Below are 20,258 nucleotides of genomic sequence, written 5' to 3'. Positions count from 1 at the left end.
CATGCTAGCATGGGTTGGATGGTTCAACTAGGATCTGTGAAGCCAGAAGGCTGCATCAGGCCCAGTCTGATCTGGCAGTGTTTCTACGGCTGGATGCCCTTCCTAATGCCAACCACTCCGTGAGTGTAGTGGGTGCTTTTTACGTGCCACCTGCACAGGTGCCAGACGGAGCTGGCAAAAGTCACGAACGGATGGTGCTTTTACGTGCCACCGGCACGGGGGCCAGGCAAGGCTGGCAACTGCCACGAATGGATGGTGCTACGTGCTACCGGCACAGGGGCCAGGCGAGGCTGGCAACGGACACGAATGGATGGTGCTTTTACGTGCCACCAGCACGGAGGCCATTCGGGGCGGTGCTGGCAATGTAAAACAGATTAAATATTTTGGCCGGATATAGCCGGTTTAAATACTAAAGGGTTAAATGATGATGATGATGATGATGACAGTGATTTCATTATTTCATTCTTTGTGTGCATAACTGTTTGGTGAATGTATTCAAGGTGACCGTAGCAAGATTTGGCTCCTGTGAAATGTGAAGGGAGGGCTACTTGTTGCCTCCCTTGTCTTGTTTACTCAAATCATTTCCAACTGCCTTGATTTATTTGGCCATCACGGAAAATGGGCAGGAGGTCGTTTACTTTGGTAGAGGAGAGAGTAGTTAGTAAGAACATCAAGGAAAGTAAGCATGGCTGTGTGGTAAGAAGCTTGCTTCCCAACCACATGGTTCTAGGTTCAGTCCCACTGCATAGAAAATTGAGCAAGTGTCTTCTACTAAAGCCTCGGGCCAACCAAATCCTTGTGAATGGATTTGGTAGAGAAAAACTGAAAGACAGTCGTGTGTGTGTGTGTGTGTGTGTGTGTTTGTCACCCATCACCATTTGACAACTGGGGTTGATATGCTTATGCCCCCAGAACTTAGCAGTTTAGCAAAAAGAGACCAATAGAAAATGTGCCGGGCTTAAGAATAAAAAAAAAAGTAAATATTGGGGTGGATTTGACTAAAAATCCTTCAAGGGGGTGTGCCCCAGCATAGCCGCAGTCTAATGACTGAAACAAGATAAAAAAGATTTTTTAAAATAGTAAAAAATAGGTGCAGGAGTGGCTGTGTGGTAAGTAGCTTGTTTACCAACCACATGGTTCCAGGTTCAGTCCCACTGCGTGGCACCTTGGGCAAGTGTCTTCTACTATAGCCTCAGACTGACCAAAGCCTTGTGAGTGGATTTGGTAGACGGAAACTGAAAGAAGCCTGTTGTATATATGTATATATATATATGCGTGCGTGTGTTTGTGTGTCTGTGTTTGTCCCCCTAGCATTGCTTGACAACCGATGCTGGTGTATTTATGTCCCTGTTACTTAGCGGTTCGGCAAAAGAGACCGATATAATAAGTACTGGGCTTACAAAAGAATAAGTCCCGGGGTCGATTTGCTCGATTAAAAGGCGGTGCTCCAGCATGGCTGCAGTCAAATGACTGAAACAAGTAAAAGAGTAAATGAGATATAAAAAAAGAGTAAACAAATTCATATCTCATTTCTGTTTAATATTAGAAGCCAAGGGTCAAGCCATTGACATTTACAAAGTTTCTGCTTTGAGTAAAGAATTTTAATTCAAATATAAAAATAGAATACACGGGGGATTCCAAAACCTAGATTAGGAATCTTTGACGTATTAAATGAAATGGTGCCAAGACTAAATGCCACCACATCTCAAAAAATATTGCCCTTGTTTTAGATCATTTTAAAGAAAAATGACAACGCTATTCAAAAGATTTGTTTTTTTTCTAGCTCGGAGCTGAGAAAACTAATAAGGAGAGTACATGAGGCGGTCGAAAAAGCCAGCTTCTATATATGGCTGAAGAGGGAAGACCAAAAATGGCTTGAAAGTCATAACATGCTGGCGGGAAATAACATCACTAGGTGAGACAAGCTGACACTGAATTAGCTTCACTGACTGACAGGTGACGGTCGTTTAGAGAATGCGTGGGCTAAGACTATGCGCCTTCATTGGTCAGTTAAAGTTGAGACATTGTCACGTGACAACTTGCTGGGGCTGCCTGCTGGAGCCTAGAAGCAGGTATTTAAAGGGAAAAAAATTCGACAAGTCAGTCAGTCGTCGGCTGACACTCGTTGATGATACATTGAGGAGTCCAGGGAACAGAAGAAAGAAGACATGCACCCAACACCAAAGCTGAAGACACCTCTGAAAGGGGGGACCCCGCCACGTCAAAACGGTAAAGGAGTAGGGGCCGAAACCGGACGTGGTTCCTCCTGATGATGTCTTGAGCTAACTGGATCCTATAAAGGAGCTGTTGTGGTAGCAAACCACGAAACATGGTTGAAATTCCTTCTTTAGACTGAGCAGATGTGTTCAAAGGCATTCAAACCATGACCATCTTTTCTTAAAAACATTAAACCCTGGCCTACATTATCAAAGGGGTTGTGCTTTTTCTAAGGTAACCTCTAACCCCTCACTAGACTAACAGCTGCTTTCCTTGGTTCCACTATCTCTTTCAGCTAAGAAGTCTTTGCCTTGCAAGCTACTTGGTGATGATGCTGGTGCCACGTAAAAAGCACTTGAGCTGGTACCATGCAAAGAGCATCCGGCCAAGACAGACAAACAGGGCCTGATGCAGCTCCTTGCCTTGCCAGTTCCCATTGAACTGTTCAACCCATGCCAGCATGGAAAAACAAACATTAAATGATGATGATGAAGATGAATGTGTGGTTTGAGGGAGATTTTGCTGCTATTTCTACCAATCTGAATGACCACATAAACACTCCCTCATTGGCACGTTAAAATGCAGGTAGATGCAGACAGCAGCAATTAAGCAGAGGAAGGTGTAAAACTTCCAAATTGATGGAGCAACAGAAGAAAATAAATAAACCACTTTGAAGCTGAATGGAAGAAAAAGAGGGTTTCAAATTTCAACAGTTTTTCTCCCCATTGTTTCCCTCAGAGAACCAATGGTACCATTTCATCAGGATGTGAGCTGTTTTAGCAAATTAAGGATATCAAGTGCAAAAGTGCTTGTCATAAACTATTGCCTTGCGAAACACAAGAGCTAAGAAGTGTAGGGTAAAACTGTTCAATGCACCCAGGTACTCACACAAGGTTTCTTCACAGGGTAAGGACCATAGAAAGCTTTATAAACCTGAAAATATAAAAATCTCTTTAGGCAAGGTGACATCATATTTTGGGTTTCCATTTGAGATCAGAAAATATTTAAAACCCAAACAGCTGTAGACTATGTTACGAAGCAGAAATTTTTCCCTATACCAGAAAACCATTCCCATATCAAGAGAGAGAGAGAAGGGGGGGGGGGAGATTCACTCCTGTCAAAATACAAATCTAGCATCTGTCAAAAGACAGAAGTGTGGTGGGGAAGAGTTGCTGCTCCATCTCATTCAGAGGTCCAAAGCTACCACAGCACAAATCTTGTTCTCCAAGCTAGACAGAAAATACAAAATATAAAAAAGAAAAAAAATTAAACTTACCGATACTAAATGTTCTGAAGAATCGGTAAACAAGTTCAGTTTATCAAATGATTCAGAAAGCATACCAGGATCATGATCTTCCACTATCCACAGGCGGTTGTCATTTGGTGACCTACAATTTACAGAAATTGACAATAAATGAATTTTTTACAGTAACAAGATGTTTGTAATACTCTCTTTTACTCTTTTACTTGTTTCAGTCATTTGACTGCGGCCATGCTGGAGCACCGCCTTTAGTCGAGCAAATCGACCCCGGGACTTATTCTTTGTAAGCCCAGTATTGCTGAACCGCTAAGTGACAGGGATGTAAACACACCAGCATCGGTTGTCAAGCAATGCTGGGGGGACAAACACAGACACACTTATATATATATACACATATATACGACAGGCTTCTTTCAGTTTCCGTCTACCAAATCCACTCACAAGGCATTGGTCGGCCCGGGGCTATAGCAGAAGACACTTGCCCAGGATGCCACGCAGTGGCCGGAACCATGTGGTTGATTAGCAAGCTACTTACCACACAGCCACTCCTGCGCCTATGTTCAGATTTTCTCCAAAGACATTAGTCATATGACAGTAAAACATCTAGGAATGGAAACAGGGCCAATGGTTTAGCTTATAAAGAGAAGCTGACAATTTCTCACAAAGAAACAAGACCAGATGTCAACTGCTGCAGAATACATCTCTTTAACCCATTAAGCATTCAGATTTCTCTGTCAAAAGTAATGAAATCGATCCACTTTCTTTTGATAATCGTATTCTCTCACGACTTCAGGATTGCAACAATATGATTGTCTACTTTCAGAATGACATTGTGGGGTATGCATGAGAGGCCTAATCTAGCAAGTTTGAACACAGAATAAGGCAGGATATCTGCGCCAGATATGACAGGGTTTTGCAATAATGTATAGTTACTCTTGAAGAATGTGATTATGACCAAACACCCTTCCAAAAATCAACCACCAGAACAGACTCAGTATATTCATCACGTGGTTGAAGGTTCAATCTCACTGCTTGGCATCTTGGGCAAGTTTCTTCTATTATACCTATTGAGGGAGCAATGCCTTGTGAAAGGAAATTGGCAAATGAAAACTGCATAAAAGCTCTGTGTATATTATATATATATATATATATATATATACAAATTGAGATAGGGGTTGTAAATGCAACCCTCCATGGGATAACATATATCCAATATACTGCTAGAGAAGTACCCAACAAAGTTAATACATAAATGTTAAGAATTGCGATGCAATTAATTCATTTACTGTATTAGGTGGGCAAAGGTAAAATTATTTTTACCATAAATTAATAATACAAAATGAGAAAATGGAGAAATATATCTAAATCATTCATCAGCTATCAGATAATACCGAATCATATACTTTATTAAAACACTACACAAGAGCATTAAGATTAGACATTAATACAGTACAATAATTACAATCAATATAATGAGATATAGTCTATATAGTACTTTGAAAGACTAAAGTATGAGACAAGAGAAAAGCATAGATGCCCTGCTGTAGTACACAGGCCAACCCCAAATTTGAACTTCTATATATATTATAGATACAGGTTCAAAAAGTCTCTCCACAGTGAATTTTTTATGATCCTGCACATGCGCAACATGGCTATCACTGCATGGGTGACCGGGTGTCAGTGATTGTGTACTCTTCAGCGTGTCGACATGCCAACCATTGAAGGACGTACATTTTTAGTTGAATGGGTGTTTGGAGCTGGAACCAATTACACAGATACTGTGAAACAGAAGTTCAGTGAAACCTTTCCAAATACTGTTGTTCCACATCGTGACACTCTGTTCAGGGATTTGATAAGAAAATTTAGAAACACAGGAGGCTCAGTGGAAGATGCAGCAAGAAGTGGTAGGCCTACTGTTCTTTCAGACGAAACACTCTCCAATGTTTCTGATAAACTGTTGGCAAGCCAATCAAAGTCCCTACGCAAATTGTCACAGGAAACGGAGATCAACCCAGGAAGTGCTCACACGACAGTAAAAGAGAAATTAAATTTTATGTATCGAAAATGAAGGACGACACTTTCAGCACCTCTTATAAAGTTTTTTAAAGTCTTGTAAAGTCTAATATATTCTTTTGTAGTCTTTATACCATCTTATAAATATTTATTTTGCAATAAAATACTGTGGAGAGATTTTTTTAACACCCTGTATTTATTTCTTTATTACCCACAGGGGGCTAAACATAGAGGGGACAAATAAGGACAGACATCGCCCTCAGTGTGTAACTGGTACTTATTTAATCGACCCCAAAGGATTAAAGGCAAAAGTCAACCTCGGTGGAATTTGAACTCGGAAAGTAAAAGCAGACAAAATACCACTAAGAATTTCTCCCAGTGTACTAACAATTCTGCCAGTTCACCACCCTAATTGGGATATTATATAGGGACAGGTAAGAGCAGTTGAGGAGACAGAAGGTAGGGCCAAAGTGCTACTAACAAAGTAGCACTCAATACAAAGCTATTAAAGGGTCACACACTGGGATTGATTGTGAAGTCAGAAAATTTGAATTGCATATAAATTCCTTTCATCTGTTGTGTCAGTCACTGGCCTATGGCCATGCTGGGGCACCACCTAGAGTGGTTTAGCTGAATAATTCAACTCTAGTACTTGTTTCTAAGTCTGGTATTTATTCTATTGGTGTCCTTTGCTGAACCACTAAGTTACATACCAGTTGTCAAATGATGTGGGACACACCACACACATACATAGATACATACACACGACAGTTTCCATAGATTTCGCCTACCAAATGCATTCTCAAGACTTAGGTCAACCCAAGGCTACACAAAGTGGGCGAAACTGAAATTATGTGATTGCAAAGTGGACATCATGACCAGTCGGCCATGGATGCAGCTATTTTTTTTTTCTTTCTTTTTCTTTTGTAAATGATGAATAAAGTAAAACTGGAACACTTACATCTGAATGCAGACATGTTGGCTGAGGAGGGAGAAGAATTCCGCTGATCCACCAGAATGAAAATGCAGTGCTGGATATGTGGTACCGTCTTTGAGGATGAAGATGAAGTATTTCCAGCCGTGATGAACTGAATTCGTTTTGAGACTTTTCAAATCGAGGATATCAAAACTTATATTGTACTTCTTCCGTGTCTCAGTTTTGGAATTTATAGTCACTAATAACAATAATAATAATAATGATAATAATAATAATAATAATAATAATAATAACAACAATTTCAAATTTTTGCAACAAAGGCAGCTTAGGAGAGAGGATTAAGTCAATTGCATTGCCCCCAATGCGTAACTGGTACTTATATATGTACCTATTTCTTTACTACCCACAAGGGGCTAAACAAGGACAAACGGATTAAGTCGATTACATCGACCCCAGTGTACAACTGGTACTTATTTAATCGACCCCGAAAGGATGAAAGGCAAAGTCGACCTTGGTGGAATTTGAACTCAGAACGTAGCGGCAGACAAAATACTGCTGAGCATTTCGCCCGGCGTGCTAACGATTCTACCAGCTCACCAGCTTTAATAGTTTCAAAGTTGCCACAGGGGCAGCAATTTTGGGGGAGGGGATGAGTCGATTAGATCGACCCCAGTGCGAAACTGGTACTTATTCAATCGACCCCAAAAGGATGAAAAGCAAAGTCAACCTCGGCGGAATTTGAACTTAGAACATAGCAGCAGACGAAATACTGCTAATCATTTCGCCCGGCATGCTAACGATTCTGCCAGCACACCACCTTAATAATAATAATAATTTCAAATTTCAAATAAGGCCAGGAAGTTTGGAAGATGGGGTTAATTGATTACATCGAACCGAGTGTTGAACTGTCATTCTATTGACCCCGAAAGAATGAAAGACAGTCGACTTTGGTGGAATTTGAACTCAGAGCGTAAAGACAGATGAAATGCCACTAAGCACTTGGCCTGGTGTGCTAACGATTCTGCCAGCTTGCCGCCTTCATAATGATAACAAAATTAATAAAATTGTATATTATCTGATCAACGTGCAATGTCTTTTCAAATTGTGTAAAAAAAAAAGAAAAAAAAGAAAAGTTTTGTAAGGGGAGAGAATCCAGTAAACTGAATCGAACGCAAAATTGTAATTGCACTGAAGCAGTTATGGACCTTGCTTGATGACGTAACTCTAGCAATTGAGTCTGTGGTTCGAGTGCTGAGCTTTGCCAAGAGTGCTGAGCCTTGCCAGATGTTGTTCAGCTCAAAACGTTTCGTTACCATAATAAAACAGAAACCATATTGAAATATGTAAATACTGTCTGTCTCTAATTAATTTGGAAACTAATGAAGAAATAAGTGAAACAACACTTTTATTATTAAGCTGGTGTTTGGAAGTATGAAGTTTTGATGGACGGTTTTGATTGAGATCACCTGAACCCATCCGTTATCATATTTCTGTTGAAATGCATTGCCTGTGTTTCAATCTTTATATATAAAAGAGAGGTTGTGTGCTGTCTGTCTCCTACGATTTAGATTCGTAACTACTCCCACATTTTGCGGTGCAGTTTAACCAAAAGTGGGTATCTTATAGTCGTGATTCATATCGAGCCCTTCTGGGTATTAGCGCGCGTCTACGATGAGTCTACGATTTAAAAAAAAATTACCATCATTCTTTTCCATTTTAATGCATTTTTCGCTATTATATAAGGGAAGTAACTCTCTAAAAATGTCTACGATGAGTCAACGATTTAAAAAAAAATTTACCATCATTTTTTCCCCATTTTTAATGCATTTTTTGTTATTTTTTGGCTATAACTCTCTAAAAATGTTTATATAGTTATTTCCCTTACAAACCCGAGCAACGCCAGGTGATACTGCTAGTTAATTTATAAACTAATGAAGGATTTAGTAAAATAACTTTCATCATTATTAATCTGGTGCTAATTCATAACGAACTGCCGTCCTCTGAGAATAAACAGATGAAAGCCATCGTCTTTACCTGATTCAGACTGCCTGTCTAATTTGTAACCAACAGCATTACCAACCACAGCCCAATCGTGTTCGTCAGAAGAAGGCACTTCTTCAGCTTTCCATTCTACAAATAAACCTTCCGGCTGAAATAAAAAAAAAATTTTTTTAATTAAAAGAAAAACAATAACTGAGCAGTTTTTAACGGCCATATCACGTTGAAAGCCCCGGTTCTCCTCCGATCACCAAAGTTAAGCAACGTCGAGCCTAATTAGTACTTAGATGGGTGACCGCTTGGGAAACCTAGGTGCAGTAAGCGTCACACATTGTTTTAAAGGTGGTGCTCCAGCATGGCCACAGTCAAATGACTGAAACAAGTAAAAGAGAGAGAGAGAGTTTGGCAAAAGGGACTGATAGAATAAGTACCCGGATTTTTTTTTAGAAAAGAGGGGACTGGGGTTGATTTCATTTGACGACAAGAATTCTTAAAGGTGGTGCCCCAGCATGGCCGCAGTCTAATGCTTAAAACAAGTAAAAAGATATAATATGCACACAACAGTTATTACAATAAATAATTTTATTTTCATGCTCTATAAATAACAAACTAAAGCAGGCAATGCCCAGTTTAGGGGGACACAATAAAGGGCAAACAATCCGTGCAGTAAAGTTGGTTGGCAAAAGAAAGGGCAATTCAGCTGCAAAACCCAACTCGTCCCACTGTGGGGCACCCCCTCCTTGGGCAACTGTCTTCTATTATTATAGCCTCAGGTCAACCAAAGACTGGAAGAAGCTAGTCCTGTGTGTGTGTGTGTGTGTGTTCTCCACCACCACTTGACAACCAGTGTTGGTGTGTTTATATCCCCCTAACTTAGCACTTCAGCATCAGAATAAGCACCAGGCTGAAAAAATAAGGACCAGAGTCGATTCATTTGACTAAAGTTCTTCAAGGCAGTGCCCCAGCATGGTCGCAGTCTACTGACTGAAACAAGTAAAAGAAGAAAGAGGAAGAGATAAGACACCAACAAAGAGGCAGACTCCACTGCTGTTGTACATCAGGAGATGATGTAAGACCTGCAAAATGTTGTCAAGACACTGTCATCCAACCCATGCCAGCATGGGAAAGCAGACATAACATGATGAATGTGTGTGTGTGTGTGTGTGTGTGTGTGTGTATGTGTTGTTATGGAGACTAAAGCATGTCAATTAACAGAATCATTAAAAGGCAGTTAATTTTCCAGCTTACGTTTCTACAAATATAACGGTGCAACATTGATGCTCCCCTCATTAAAACATATTAGGGATTTATCATCATCACAACTTCACCCACCTCCACTGGACAATACTGTCTTGATTCCTCAGACTCACGGGGCCAGTCACCCAGTTGCCACTTAAAAAAGCAGTGGTGGTGATGCCCTCAAGCAGTACCAGACAGTCGCTCTCAATACCCTCATGCAGTACCAGGCAGTGGCTCTCAATGCCCTCATGCAGTACCAGGCAGTGGCTCTCAATGCCCTCACGCTGTTGTTGTTGTTGTTGTTGTTGTTAAGCAACAAGGCGGGTAAAGGTGATCAGGTGATGGTCTAGAGCTTAGGGGCGGGAGACCCCAGACCTTAGGAAAAAAAAAATCTTTGGTCGTTTTGTAGTCGAGGGCTCTTCGTTGACACCCGACATCACTGGGAGGTGGCCCTCGAAGTCGCTGGAAGTGGAGATCTCCAGGTCCAAATTCTTGGATGGCATGACCTCATGCAGTACCAGGCAGTAACTCTCATGGCTTCTGATCTTAACTGATTAGAAGTGTTATCATGTACATTGTTTTGTCTTGGTATAAAAGATGGTCTAAAGCAAATATTCCGCTCAATACCACAGATTTGCTTGTCAGTTGTTTGACCGTAACCAATTGAGCATGTCCCTTAGTGGCTGACGATATGTGCATCTCCGATCACAAACAGAAGTAGTGAGGGAGCATCATAGCCATGTGTTGAGAGGGATTCTTAAGGGTTTAGATAATTCACCTTTGGAAACATGGGTGTTTCATTCAACATCCTTAAACAACCCTTATTCAGGACCCTTTGGAGTGAGATGGGTTACTCAACCAGAAGAAAATTCCAACTGGGCCCCACCTGCAAGGCCATGCGCTGTTTGTCTTGATACGAGATCACCATGTCGTGCACATATGGTTGTGATGCATGTGCCTGGTGTACCCTTATCACACGGGTAGTCATGATGGGTATACTGGGCTTCGTATATTTTACCCCAGTGTCACTTTGATGGCATGCACTGCTCTCTCACTCAATAATAATAATAATAATAATAATAATAAAGCAAAATTGTGTGGCTTAGTGGTAAGAGTATTCAGCAAACAATCGTAAGGTCATTTTCCAGCAGCGTGTTATGCCCTCACAAAAATAAGTTCTACCTGTATTTCAAAGGGCCAGTCATGTCATATTGAATCTCCCTGAGAGCTACATTAAAAGTATACATGTAGGCGCAGGCGTGACTGTGTGGTAAGAAGCTTGCTTACCAACCACATGGTCCTGGGTTCAGTCTCACTGCGTGGCACCTCGGGCAAGTGTCTTCTACTATAGCCTGGGGCCGATCGAAGCCTTGTGAGTGGATTTGGTAGACGGAAACTGGAAGAAGCCCTTTGTATATGTATGTATGTATGTGTATATATACATATATATAGTAGATAAGATACTCGTGCTGGTGACACGTAAAAAGCACCGTCCGAATGTGGCAGATGCCAGCGTCGCCTGACTGGCCTCCGTGTAAGTGACACGTAAAAGCACCAACCAATCGTAGCCGTTTGCCAGGTCCCTCTGGCACGTAAAAAACATCCACTACACTCATGGAGTGGTTGGCGTTAGGAAGGGCATCCAGCTGTAGAAACACTGCCAGATTAGACTGGAGCTTGGTGCAGCCTCCTGGCTTCTCAGGCCCCAGTCGAACTGTCCAACCCGTGCTAGCATGGAAAACAGACGTTAAACGATGATGATGATGTGTCTGTGTTTGTCTCCCCCTAACATTACTTGGTGTGTTTACATCCCCGTAACTTAGCAGTTTGGCAAAAGAGACCGATAGAATAAATACCAGCCTTACTAAGAATAAGTCTGGGGTCAATTTGTTCGACTAAAGGTGGTGCTCCAGCATGGCTGCAGTCAAATGACTGAAACAAGTAGAAAGAAAAAGAAAAAGATTGTCTGTGGAGCGCTCAGCCACTTACACATTAAGTCCATGAACAGGCTGTTCTGTTGATCAGATCAAGTGGAACTACTCATAACCAACAGATTACATATTGTCCAGGGGGGGGGGGCACCAGAACTTAAAAAGAAACACTACCTTATGTGTTGTTAGATGGGAGAGAAAGAAGAGAATTAGGAAAAATGTAATGGTTTATATTGTAAGTAGAAAAAGAGATTTCATTTCATGAAGTTTATATACAATGTATAAACAATGTATATAGGTCATTATATACCTATGTCTGATAGCAGAGAGAGAGAGAGAGGAGAAACCAAGTCAGCATATTTCATATTTGATCAGGATGAAAAAAAACTAAAAATAAAACCAGAGACAAACTCACCGATTTAGCAGAGACCAGTATAGGGGGTGACAAACAGCCAGCTTAAGGAGACGGGGAAAGTGGGACAGCTGGTGTGATGTGTATAAACTCATTGTACTGTACTGTATACACCCTAATCAATTACTGTCATAGATAAGCCAGACGATGACAGCAACTGACAGGCTGAAGAAAGAAACAAATGAAAAAAAAGAATGTTTTTTTGTTTTTGCTTTTTAATTGCTTGTATAAACAGAAGTATTGATTATTTTCATTTGACCTTCATATTTTCTCAGGAAAGCTGGTGATGTGAATAGATTTACTTTTGTAATAAAGATTGTTTGCCAACATAACAAAGCAGCCCCAGTTTAAGACGTCTGTGTCCTTATATTTTCAAACAAAGATCCGTATCGGATAGCCAGCTGGAGACAATTTCTCCTGGGGCTGAATTACAGCAACATTCGTCCTAAACTGAGACTACCAGGTTATGTTGGCAAACAATCTTTACTCCAAAGTACTGTCGCTGAATATCTCTCGTTGTGAGACTTAAAAAAGTAATTTTCTAAGTTATAGATCAGTGACTAGTTGTCATTTTGAAAACTATATATTTCAAACGAGAACAATTATTCTGTGCAGATGAAGGGAAATAACCCGTAAATCGAGATACACAGATATCGTCTTGAGCTGAGTGGAGGTGATAGATGCCCTTGTTTGAAAATACAAGGACAGAGACCATGTCGTACATCCAGCTGGAGATGATGTCTCCTGGGGCTGAACTACAGCAACATTCGTCCTAAACCAGGACTGCCATGTGATGTTGGCAAAGAATCTTTACTCCAAAGTACTGTTGCTGAATATCTCTCGTTGTGAGATTTGCAAGAATAGTTTTCAGATTTACTTTTATTTGTTCAGAATGGAGAGCTTTAGGGTTTTATAATATTTTAAACATTCAGTTAACAACAAAAGTTATCTTTTACAGAAGCAGAAAGAGAGAGAGAGAGAAAGAGAGAGATAAGGGGAATTTTACAGGCAAGATGTGTGAAGTATTTTGTAGGGGAGAAACTGAATGACAATGAGGAATCATCATCATCATCATCATTGTTTAACGTCCGTTCTCCATGCTAGCATGGGTTGGACGGTTCGACCGGGGATCTGGGAAGCCAGGAGGCTGCACCAGGCTCCAGTCTGATCTGGCAGTGTTTCTACAGCTGGATGCCCTTCCTAACGCCAACCACTCCGTGAGTGTAGTGGGTGCTTTTTACGTGCCACCTGCACAGGTGCCAGGCGAGGCTGGCAACGGCCACGGTCGGATTGGTGCATTTTACGTGCCACCGGCACAGAAGCCAGTCGAGGCGGCACTGGCATCGGCCACGATTCAGATGGTGCTTTTTATGTGCCACCAGCACGGAAGCCAGTCGAGGCGGCGCTGGCATTGGACTGATTAAAACAGACAAGCAGGTATTATCATCATCATTGCTTTAATGTCCACTTTTCCTTGCTTGCATGGGTCAGACAGATTTTTCTACAGCTGGATGCCCTTCCTGTCACCAACCCTCACCTGTTTCCAAGCAAGGTAAACAGTTTTACCCCATGGCCAGACATGTTTTTGCAAATGACAAGAAATGAATCAACTTACAACCATAAATAATCAAGGCTTGTTTGAAGGACAAGAGACCAGGATTGGCCCAGCACAAACCAAACCCATTAAAATAATAAATCCCTGCTGGTTTGTGGGGAAATTTGAGTGTTTAAAAAGGGCTTGGAGATTAAACCCCTACAAAAAATCCAGAACGAGGGTGTCTCAGACAGACATGAACAGTTATACTTAAAAACCAATATTTGGCATCTCTTGCAGCTCTTTCTATGCTGCAAACTTATTGGTTTGTCTTTCGTTTGTGATGCAGCCATGGGTGGAGAGGTGTGAGTGTACTTGAGATTTGGCACTTGCTTTTGGAAGCAGCCTTGGTACAGCAGAGGTGGTTCAGTTACTGTTTCTGCAATACTGTCGACCAACGATTAAAAACAACCCCCACCCCCCAAAAAACGTATATACCATCATTTAACATCTGTCTTTCATGCTGGCATGGGTTGGATGGTTTGACAGGAGCTGGTAAGCCAGGGGGACCACACCAAGCTCCAGGCTGCTTTGGCATAGTTTCTAGAGCTGGATGCCATTCCTAACACCAACCACTTTACACAGTGTACAGGGTAGGGGTTCTCTGAAAGGGGTCTCAGGGAGTAGCATCCTTGCCCTCCTGAGTAAATTTTCCACATTTCTTAAAAATCATGGTCTCAGCACCACTCATGTCTAGAAACAGAGGATGGGGATAAGTAAGGGCATGCTCTCCAGAGAAAATCCAGCTCCAAAAAGGCCTCATGATAGCAAAGGAGAATGGGCACCAGCCAACCTAAAGATTGGGGTGGACTGCACCTGCGTACCTTGGTTGCTATGGCATTAAGGTAGAACCAACCATCCCTGTTAACAGAGACAAAACCTGGATTTAAAACACTGACTGACGATGACAGGATGTTTATATATGTTATACTTCAGGTTGGTCATTCCTTTCTTTTTTTTTTCTTGTCAAATAAACACACACACATAACATATCCGGTCTTCATTTCAGATTTATTACAATTCCTATTCTATGTCCTTTGTCTGGAAATCTTTCATCACACCTCCTGTGACCTCTTCAGCAGCTCTCCATCCCATGTATCTCCCCTTGATCTGTTTAGTTCATTCTATCTCTCAGGCTAATAGTAGCATCTTGCAGTTCAAGAGCAAAATGGTCCTGCAATTCATTGACGAACCACCAGCACAAAGTATTTGTCTCAAGTGATGAAATGTTTTGGGCTTCCATCAAACGGACATCACTTATACAGGAGCATGGTATTCCACATGTCAGGCATCGAAGTGATCACAGAGCAACAGAACACAATGCACCACCCAGTACAGGAATTGAAACCTCAATTTCATGATCATGACTGCAACAGCCCAGTGTATGTGTGTGTGTGTGTACACACAGACACAATGGGCTTCTTTCAGTTTCCATCCACGAAATCCACTCAAGACTTTGGTTGACCCTGGCCTGATACCAGGCAGTGGGATTGAACCTGAGACCATGTGGTTGGGAAGCAAACATAACCACACAGCCATGTCTGCAAGCAATGAATGACTGATTAACAGTCTAAGAACAATACTGAGGAAACCCTTGTAACATTGATTCAACCTGCTAGAAAAAGATACCAAACCTGCCTCTAGTCATACCCTAAGTCCTAGAGACATTACAAGAAGGATTGAAGCAAGGGAGTCTTAAGCAGGCTGGTATCAAAAGAGTTAAGACCTTAGTGGTAATCTTTATAGCCAACTTAATACTCTCTTACTTGTTTCAGTTATTTGACTGCGGCCATGCTGGAGCACCGCCTTTAGTCGAGCAAATCGACCCTGGGACTTATTCTTTGTAAGCCTAGTACTTATTCTATCGGTCTCTTCTGCCAAACCGCTAAGTGACGGGGGACGTAAACACACCAGAATTGGTTGTCAAGCAATGCTAGGGGGACAAACACAGAAAAACACACACACACACACACACACACATATATATATACATATATATGACAGGCTTCTTTCAGTTTCCGTCTACCAAATCCACTCACAAGGCATTGGTCGGCCCGGGGCTATAGCAGAAGACATTTGCCCAAGACGCCACGCAGTGAGACTGAACCCGGAACCATGTGGTTGGTTAGCAAGCTACTTACCACACAGCCACTCCTGCACCTAATGTGGATGTTTTAATCAATTTCTGATTTGGATAACATGCTATCATCATCATCATCATTTAAAGTTGGTTTTCCTTGTTGGCATAGGTTGGATGGTTTGACAGGAGCTAGTTAGGCCAGGGCCCACACCAGGTTCCAATTGTCTGCTTTGGCAGGTTTCTATGGCTGCATGTCTTAAATGCCAACATCTATACAGAGTGTACAGGGTACCTTTTTACATGGCAACAGCACCGATGCTTTTTATGTGACACAATCACCACTGCTTTGAAGGTGACACCAGCATAGGGGCTCTTTTATGTGATGCCAGCACAGGTGTTTTCCTGCGTGGCACTATCATGGGTGCTATCTCATGCGGCACCGATGTGGATGTTGTCTCACGTGGCATGGACACAGGTGCTATTCTACATGGTGCCACCACTGGTGCTGACATGGGTGCCTTTTACATGGTGCCAGCACAGGATCAATGATGATGAGGATGATCATTGTTTCTCCAGCTAAAATCCCTTCCTACTGCAACAGACTCAGCTGGAGAGGGGTCCCGTTGTTAATTAGGCAGACTGAGTCCGTCAGAGTTAGGTATTTCAGGACAGACTAGTGTTAGCAGTAGGGTTTCAAATCATATGTCTAGCAGTCCTGTAATCTCACTGCACTCATGCATTCTATCAACCTCTCTCTATATATAAAGCTGAAGTTGTCTGTGTGTGGCAGGTTTGGTAGCCTTCAACTAACACTATCTCCTCCGAGACCCTGTGGTGCAAGTTGACCAAAATTGAGAGTATGATAGAAGAAGGCTTGCTCTTCATTCCGTAGAAGATAAAATTCAAATCGGACCATGTTAACACCAAAAATTATTTACATGAAAAAGGTGCTTTTTTTTTCTATGAAAATCCCTTTTTTTTAACGATGTTTTGACTGCTGTGTCGCCATTTTTTGGTGTATTTTAAGCAGAAAAATGTTCACTTAAAGAGAATAACAAGCTACATAATGCAAACTTTTTACTTTTCAAAAATTCCAATTCTAAAGGATCGAAACAAACCCGAGCAACGCCGGGCGATACTGATAGTAATCTATAAAGTGGTTCTATAAACAATAACTTCAAAACTTTGGTTATGATAACAGGCTTGCCAATAAGCAATCAATTAAGAAAAGCTGAGCCAAGATTAATCAGGTGAGCACAAAAATCACAGGTGAGAGAGGAAGTAAAGTAAATAATGATGCTTGGGAAAGTTTTTGAAGTTTATCCAGCAATTGTTTTATCTTTTACTTGTTGCAGTCATTAGACTCTGGCCATGCTGGGGCACCGATGAAGAATTTAGTAGAAAGAATCACACACACACACCACCCCCGTATATATTTTTTTTTTTTTTAGAGCCTGGCACTTATTCTACCAGTTTCTTTTGCTGAATCGCTATGTTATCAGGGACAGACATACCAACACCAGTTGTCAAGCGGACACACACACACACACACACACAGAGATATATACAACCGGCTTCCTTCAGTTTCCGTCTAACAAATCTACTCGCCAGACTTTGGTTGGCCAGAGGCTAAAGAAGACAACACTTGCCGAAGGTGCCATGCAGTGCCACCTGACTGGCTCCCATGCCAGTGGCACGTAAAAAGCACCCACTACACTCTCAGAGTGGTTGGCGTTAGGAAGGACATCCAGCTGTAGAAACACTCCCAGATCAGATTGGAGACTGGTGCTGCCTCCTGGCTTCTCAGTTCCCAGTCAAACCATCCAACCCATGCCAGCATGGAAAACAGATGTTAAACGATGATGATGATGAAAGAAAATGGAGCCTGGTGTGGCCCCCAGCCGTACCAGATCCTGTCGAACTGTCCAATCCATGCCAGCATGAAAAACAGATATCATATGTTGATGATAGGTACGGCTGCACGGTTAAAAAAGCCTGCTCTTGATCCTGTGGTCCTAGGTTCAATCCTATACTGCAGCACCATGGAATAAAGGTCTTCTACAGCCCCAAGCCATCATCATCATTTAGCATCCATATCCTGTGCTTGCATGGGTTAAACAGTTTGACTGTAACAGGTAAGCCAATACCAGGTGTCTTTCATGTGTTGCCAGCATGGGTGCCCTCTGCGAACCACCAGCACAGGCGCCCTCTACATATCACTAGCAGTGGTCACAACTATGATTTTACTCAAGCATATCAAATCACCAAAAATCTAAGCATTTCCAGTTTTCCTTATGTCTGGCTATTGGAGAATATTGCTTTGCTTGGAAATGTGAAGGTTGGTGACAGGAATGGCATCCAACCTTAGAATACTTGTCTCAACAAATTCAATAGAAAAAAATCCTGTCAAAGATTTAGGTTTGCCCCATACGCACATGGGTCTGGCCTAAATCTTTGACAAAATTCTCTGTATTACTATATCCAGATCTTTTCTGTTGCTATCACATCATCATTTACCGTTTTCCATGCTGGCATGGGTTGGACAGTTTGACTGGGGACTGGCAAGCCAGGCGGCTGCACAAGGCTCCAATCTGATCTGGCAATGTTTCTACAGCTGGATGACCTTCCTAATGCCAACCACTCTAAGAGTGTAGTGGGTGCTTTTTACGTACCACCGGCACAGGAGCCAGTCAGGTGGCACTGGCATCAGCCACATTTGGATGGTGCTTTTTATGTGCCACCGGCACAGGGAGCCAGTCAAGCAACTCTGGCAGCAACCCACACATGAATGGTGTTTATTGCGTGCCACCAGCGACAACTACAATTTCCGTTTGTTTTGATTTGATTTACTCGACTCAATAGGTCTCCTCAAGCACGGCATGTCACACATTTTGAAATTTTAAAATTAAGTGAAAATTTTCAAATTTGGTCCATTGATGTAATTTTTCACATACAATCCAATTTTGTGAATCATTTATTTTGGGAAAATTTTAGGTTTAAAGTTTTATCATTTTTACCCAATCAGAAAACAGGATCTGAAAGGTGGAATTTTCTGCGTGATAACTGTCAATCACAAAATGGTAAAAATGTTACAACAAAATTGAAACAAAATGAAAGCAAAACATTACAACAAAAGTTGTAAGAAATTTTAATGTATAAAATGAAGTAAATATTTTAAAAAGGAAAAAAAGGACGTCAGATTTTTTTGCAAAAAATTACAAAAAGAAAATGGTATATTAGGGTTAGAGTTTGACTCCTCATGAAAGAAAATACAACACCAAAGTGTCTGTGGTTTTTGGATGGCTAAAATCATCCAAAATTTGCAAATTTTAAAAGCTATTAACTTTTTATTTTCAAATTATCGCATAAATAATTTTCATAACTAGCTTACAAAAACTATTGGGTTGGCAACTAAGTACCCACTGTTTTTTTAAATTTTGGAATTTATTTTTGTCAAGAATTCTAGGCGCAGAGTTTCATTCAATACTGATGCAGAATTGAGAGCTTGGTTGGATCAATTTTTCGAGTTGAAATCGCATGATTTCTACCGAGGTATTGAAAATCTTGTTGAACTTTGGGGTTAATACATTATTATTAATTAGTTATTATTTTAATTAAAAAAAAAAAAAGCAGCAGGAGTGGCTGTGTGGTAGGTAGCTTGCTTACCAACCACATGGTTCTGGGTTCAGTCCCACTGCGTGGCACCTTGGCAAGTGTTTTCTACTATAGCCTTGGGCCGACCAAATCCTTGTGAGTGTATTTGGTAGACAGAAACTGAAAGAAGCCCGTCGTATATGTGTGTATGTTTGTGTATCTGTGTTTGTCCCCCCAACATCGCTTGACAACCGATGCTGGTGTGTTTACGTCCTCGTAACTTAATGGTTTGGCAAAAGAGACCGATAGAATAAGTACTAGGCTTACAAAGAATAAGTTCTGGGATCAATTTGTTCGACTAAAGGCGGTCAAATGACTGTGGCCAAGTAAAAGAGTAGAGTATGGAATTTAGTTGCCAACCCAATAAATTCATCATCATCATCGTTTAGCATCCGCTTTCCATGCTGGCATGGGTTGGACGGTGCAACTGGGGTCTGGGAAGCCAGAAGGCTGCACCAGGCCCAGTCTGATCTGGCAATGTTTCTACGGCTGGATGCCCTTCATAATGCCAACCACTCCATGAGTGTAGTGGGTGCATTTTAAAGGTGCCAGACAAGTCTGGCAAACGGCCACGGTCGGATGGTGCTTTTTACGTGCCACCGGCACGGAGGCCAGGCGAGGCTGGCAATGCCCACGATCGGATGGTGCTTTTTACGTGCCACCGGCACGGAGGCCAGGCGAGGCTGGCAATGCCCACAATCGGATGGTGCTTTTTACGTGCCACCGGCACAGAGGCCAGGCGAGGCTGGCAATGCCCACGATCGGATGGTGCTTTTTACGTGCCACCAGCATGGAAGCCAGTCAGGGCGGCACTGGCAACGGCCACGTTCGGATGGTTCTCTTATGTGCCATCAGCACTGATATCACAGCGACAATTTTCATTCATGTTGATCGATTTTGATTTTTGGTAAATTAAATTTGG

General features: G+C 41.7%; 1 protein-coding gene and 1 pseudogene across 6 annotated transcripts in view; one reads left to right on the top strand and one right to left on the bottom strand.

Moving 5' to 3' along the window:
• Positions 1-20,258, bottom strand: part of LOC115228580 (TBC1 domain family member 15) — a 60,877-nt gene that overhangs the window by 34,237 nt on the left and 6,382 nt on the right. For 4 of the 6 annotated variants that reach the window (XM_029799154.2, XM_029799149.2, XM_029799144.2 and 1 more), the window contains exons 3-6: positions 8,463-8,577; positions 6,453-6,666; positions 3,494-3,605; positions 3,106-3,150 (exon numbers count right to left, since the gene is read on the bottom strand). In XM_029799154.2, coding sequence (XP_029655014.1) covers positions 3,106-3,150; positions 3,494-3,605; positions 6,453-6,666; positions 8,463-8,577 — 486 coding nt within the window. The remainder of the gene's footprint in view (positions 1-3,105; positions 3,151-3,493; positions 3,606-6,452; positions 6,667-8,462; positions 8,578-20,258) is intronic. The other 2 variants (XM_029799157.2, XM_029799168.2) reach the window with 1 other exon arrangement.
• On the top strand, positions 8,632-8,750 carry LOC115208872 (annotated as a pseudogene).

The sequence above is a fragment of the Octopus sinensis genome, linkage group LG2 (genome assembly GCF_006345805.1).
Source record: "Octopus sinensis linkage group LG2, ASM634580v1, whole genome shotgun sequence".
NCBI classification, from domain to species: Eukaryota; Metazoa; Mollusca; class Cephalopoda; order Octopoda; family Octopodidae; genus Octopus; species Octopus sinensis.
This window is presented reverse-complemented; position numbering and strand designations above follow the sequence as displayed.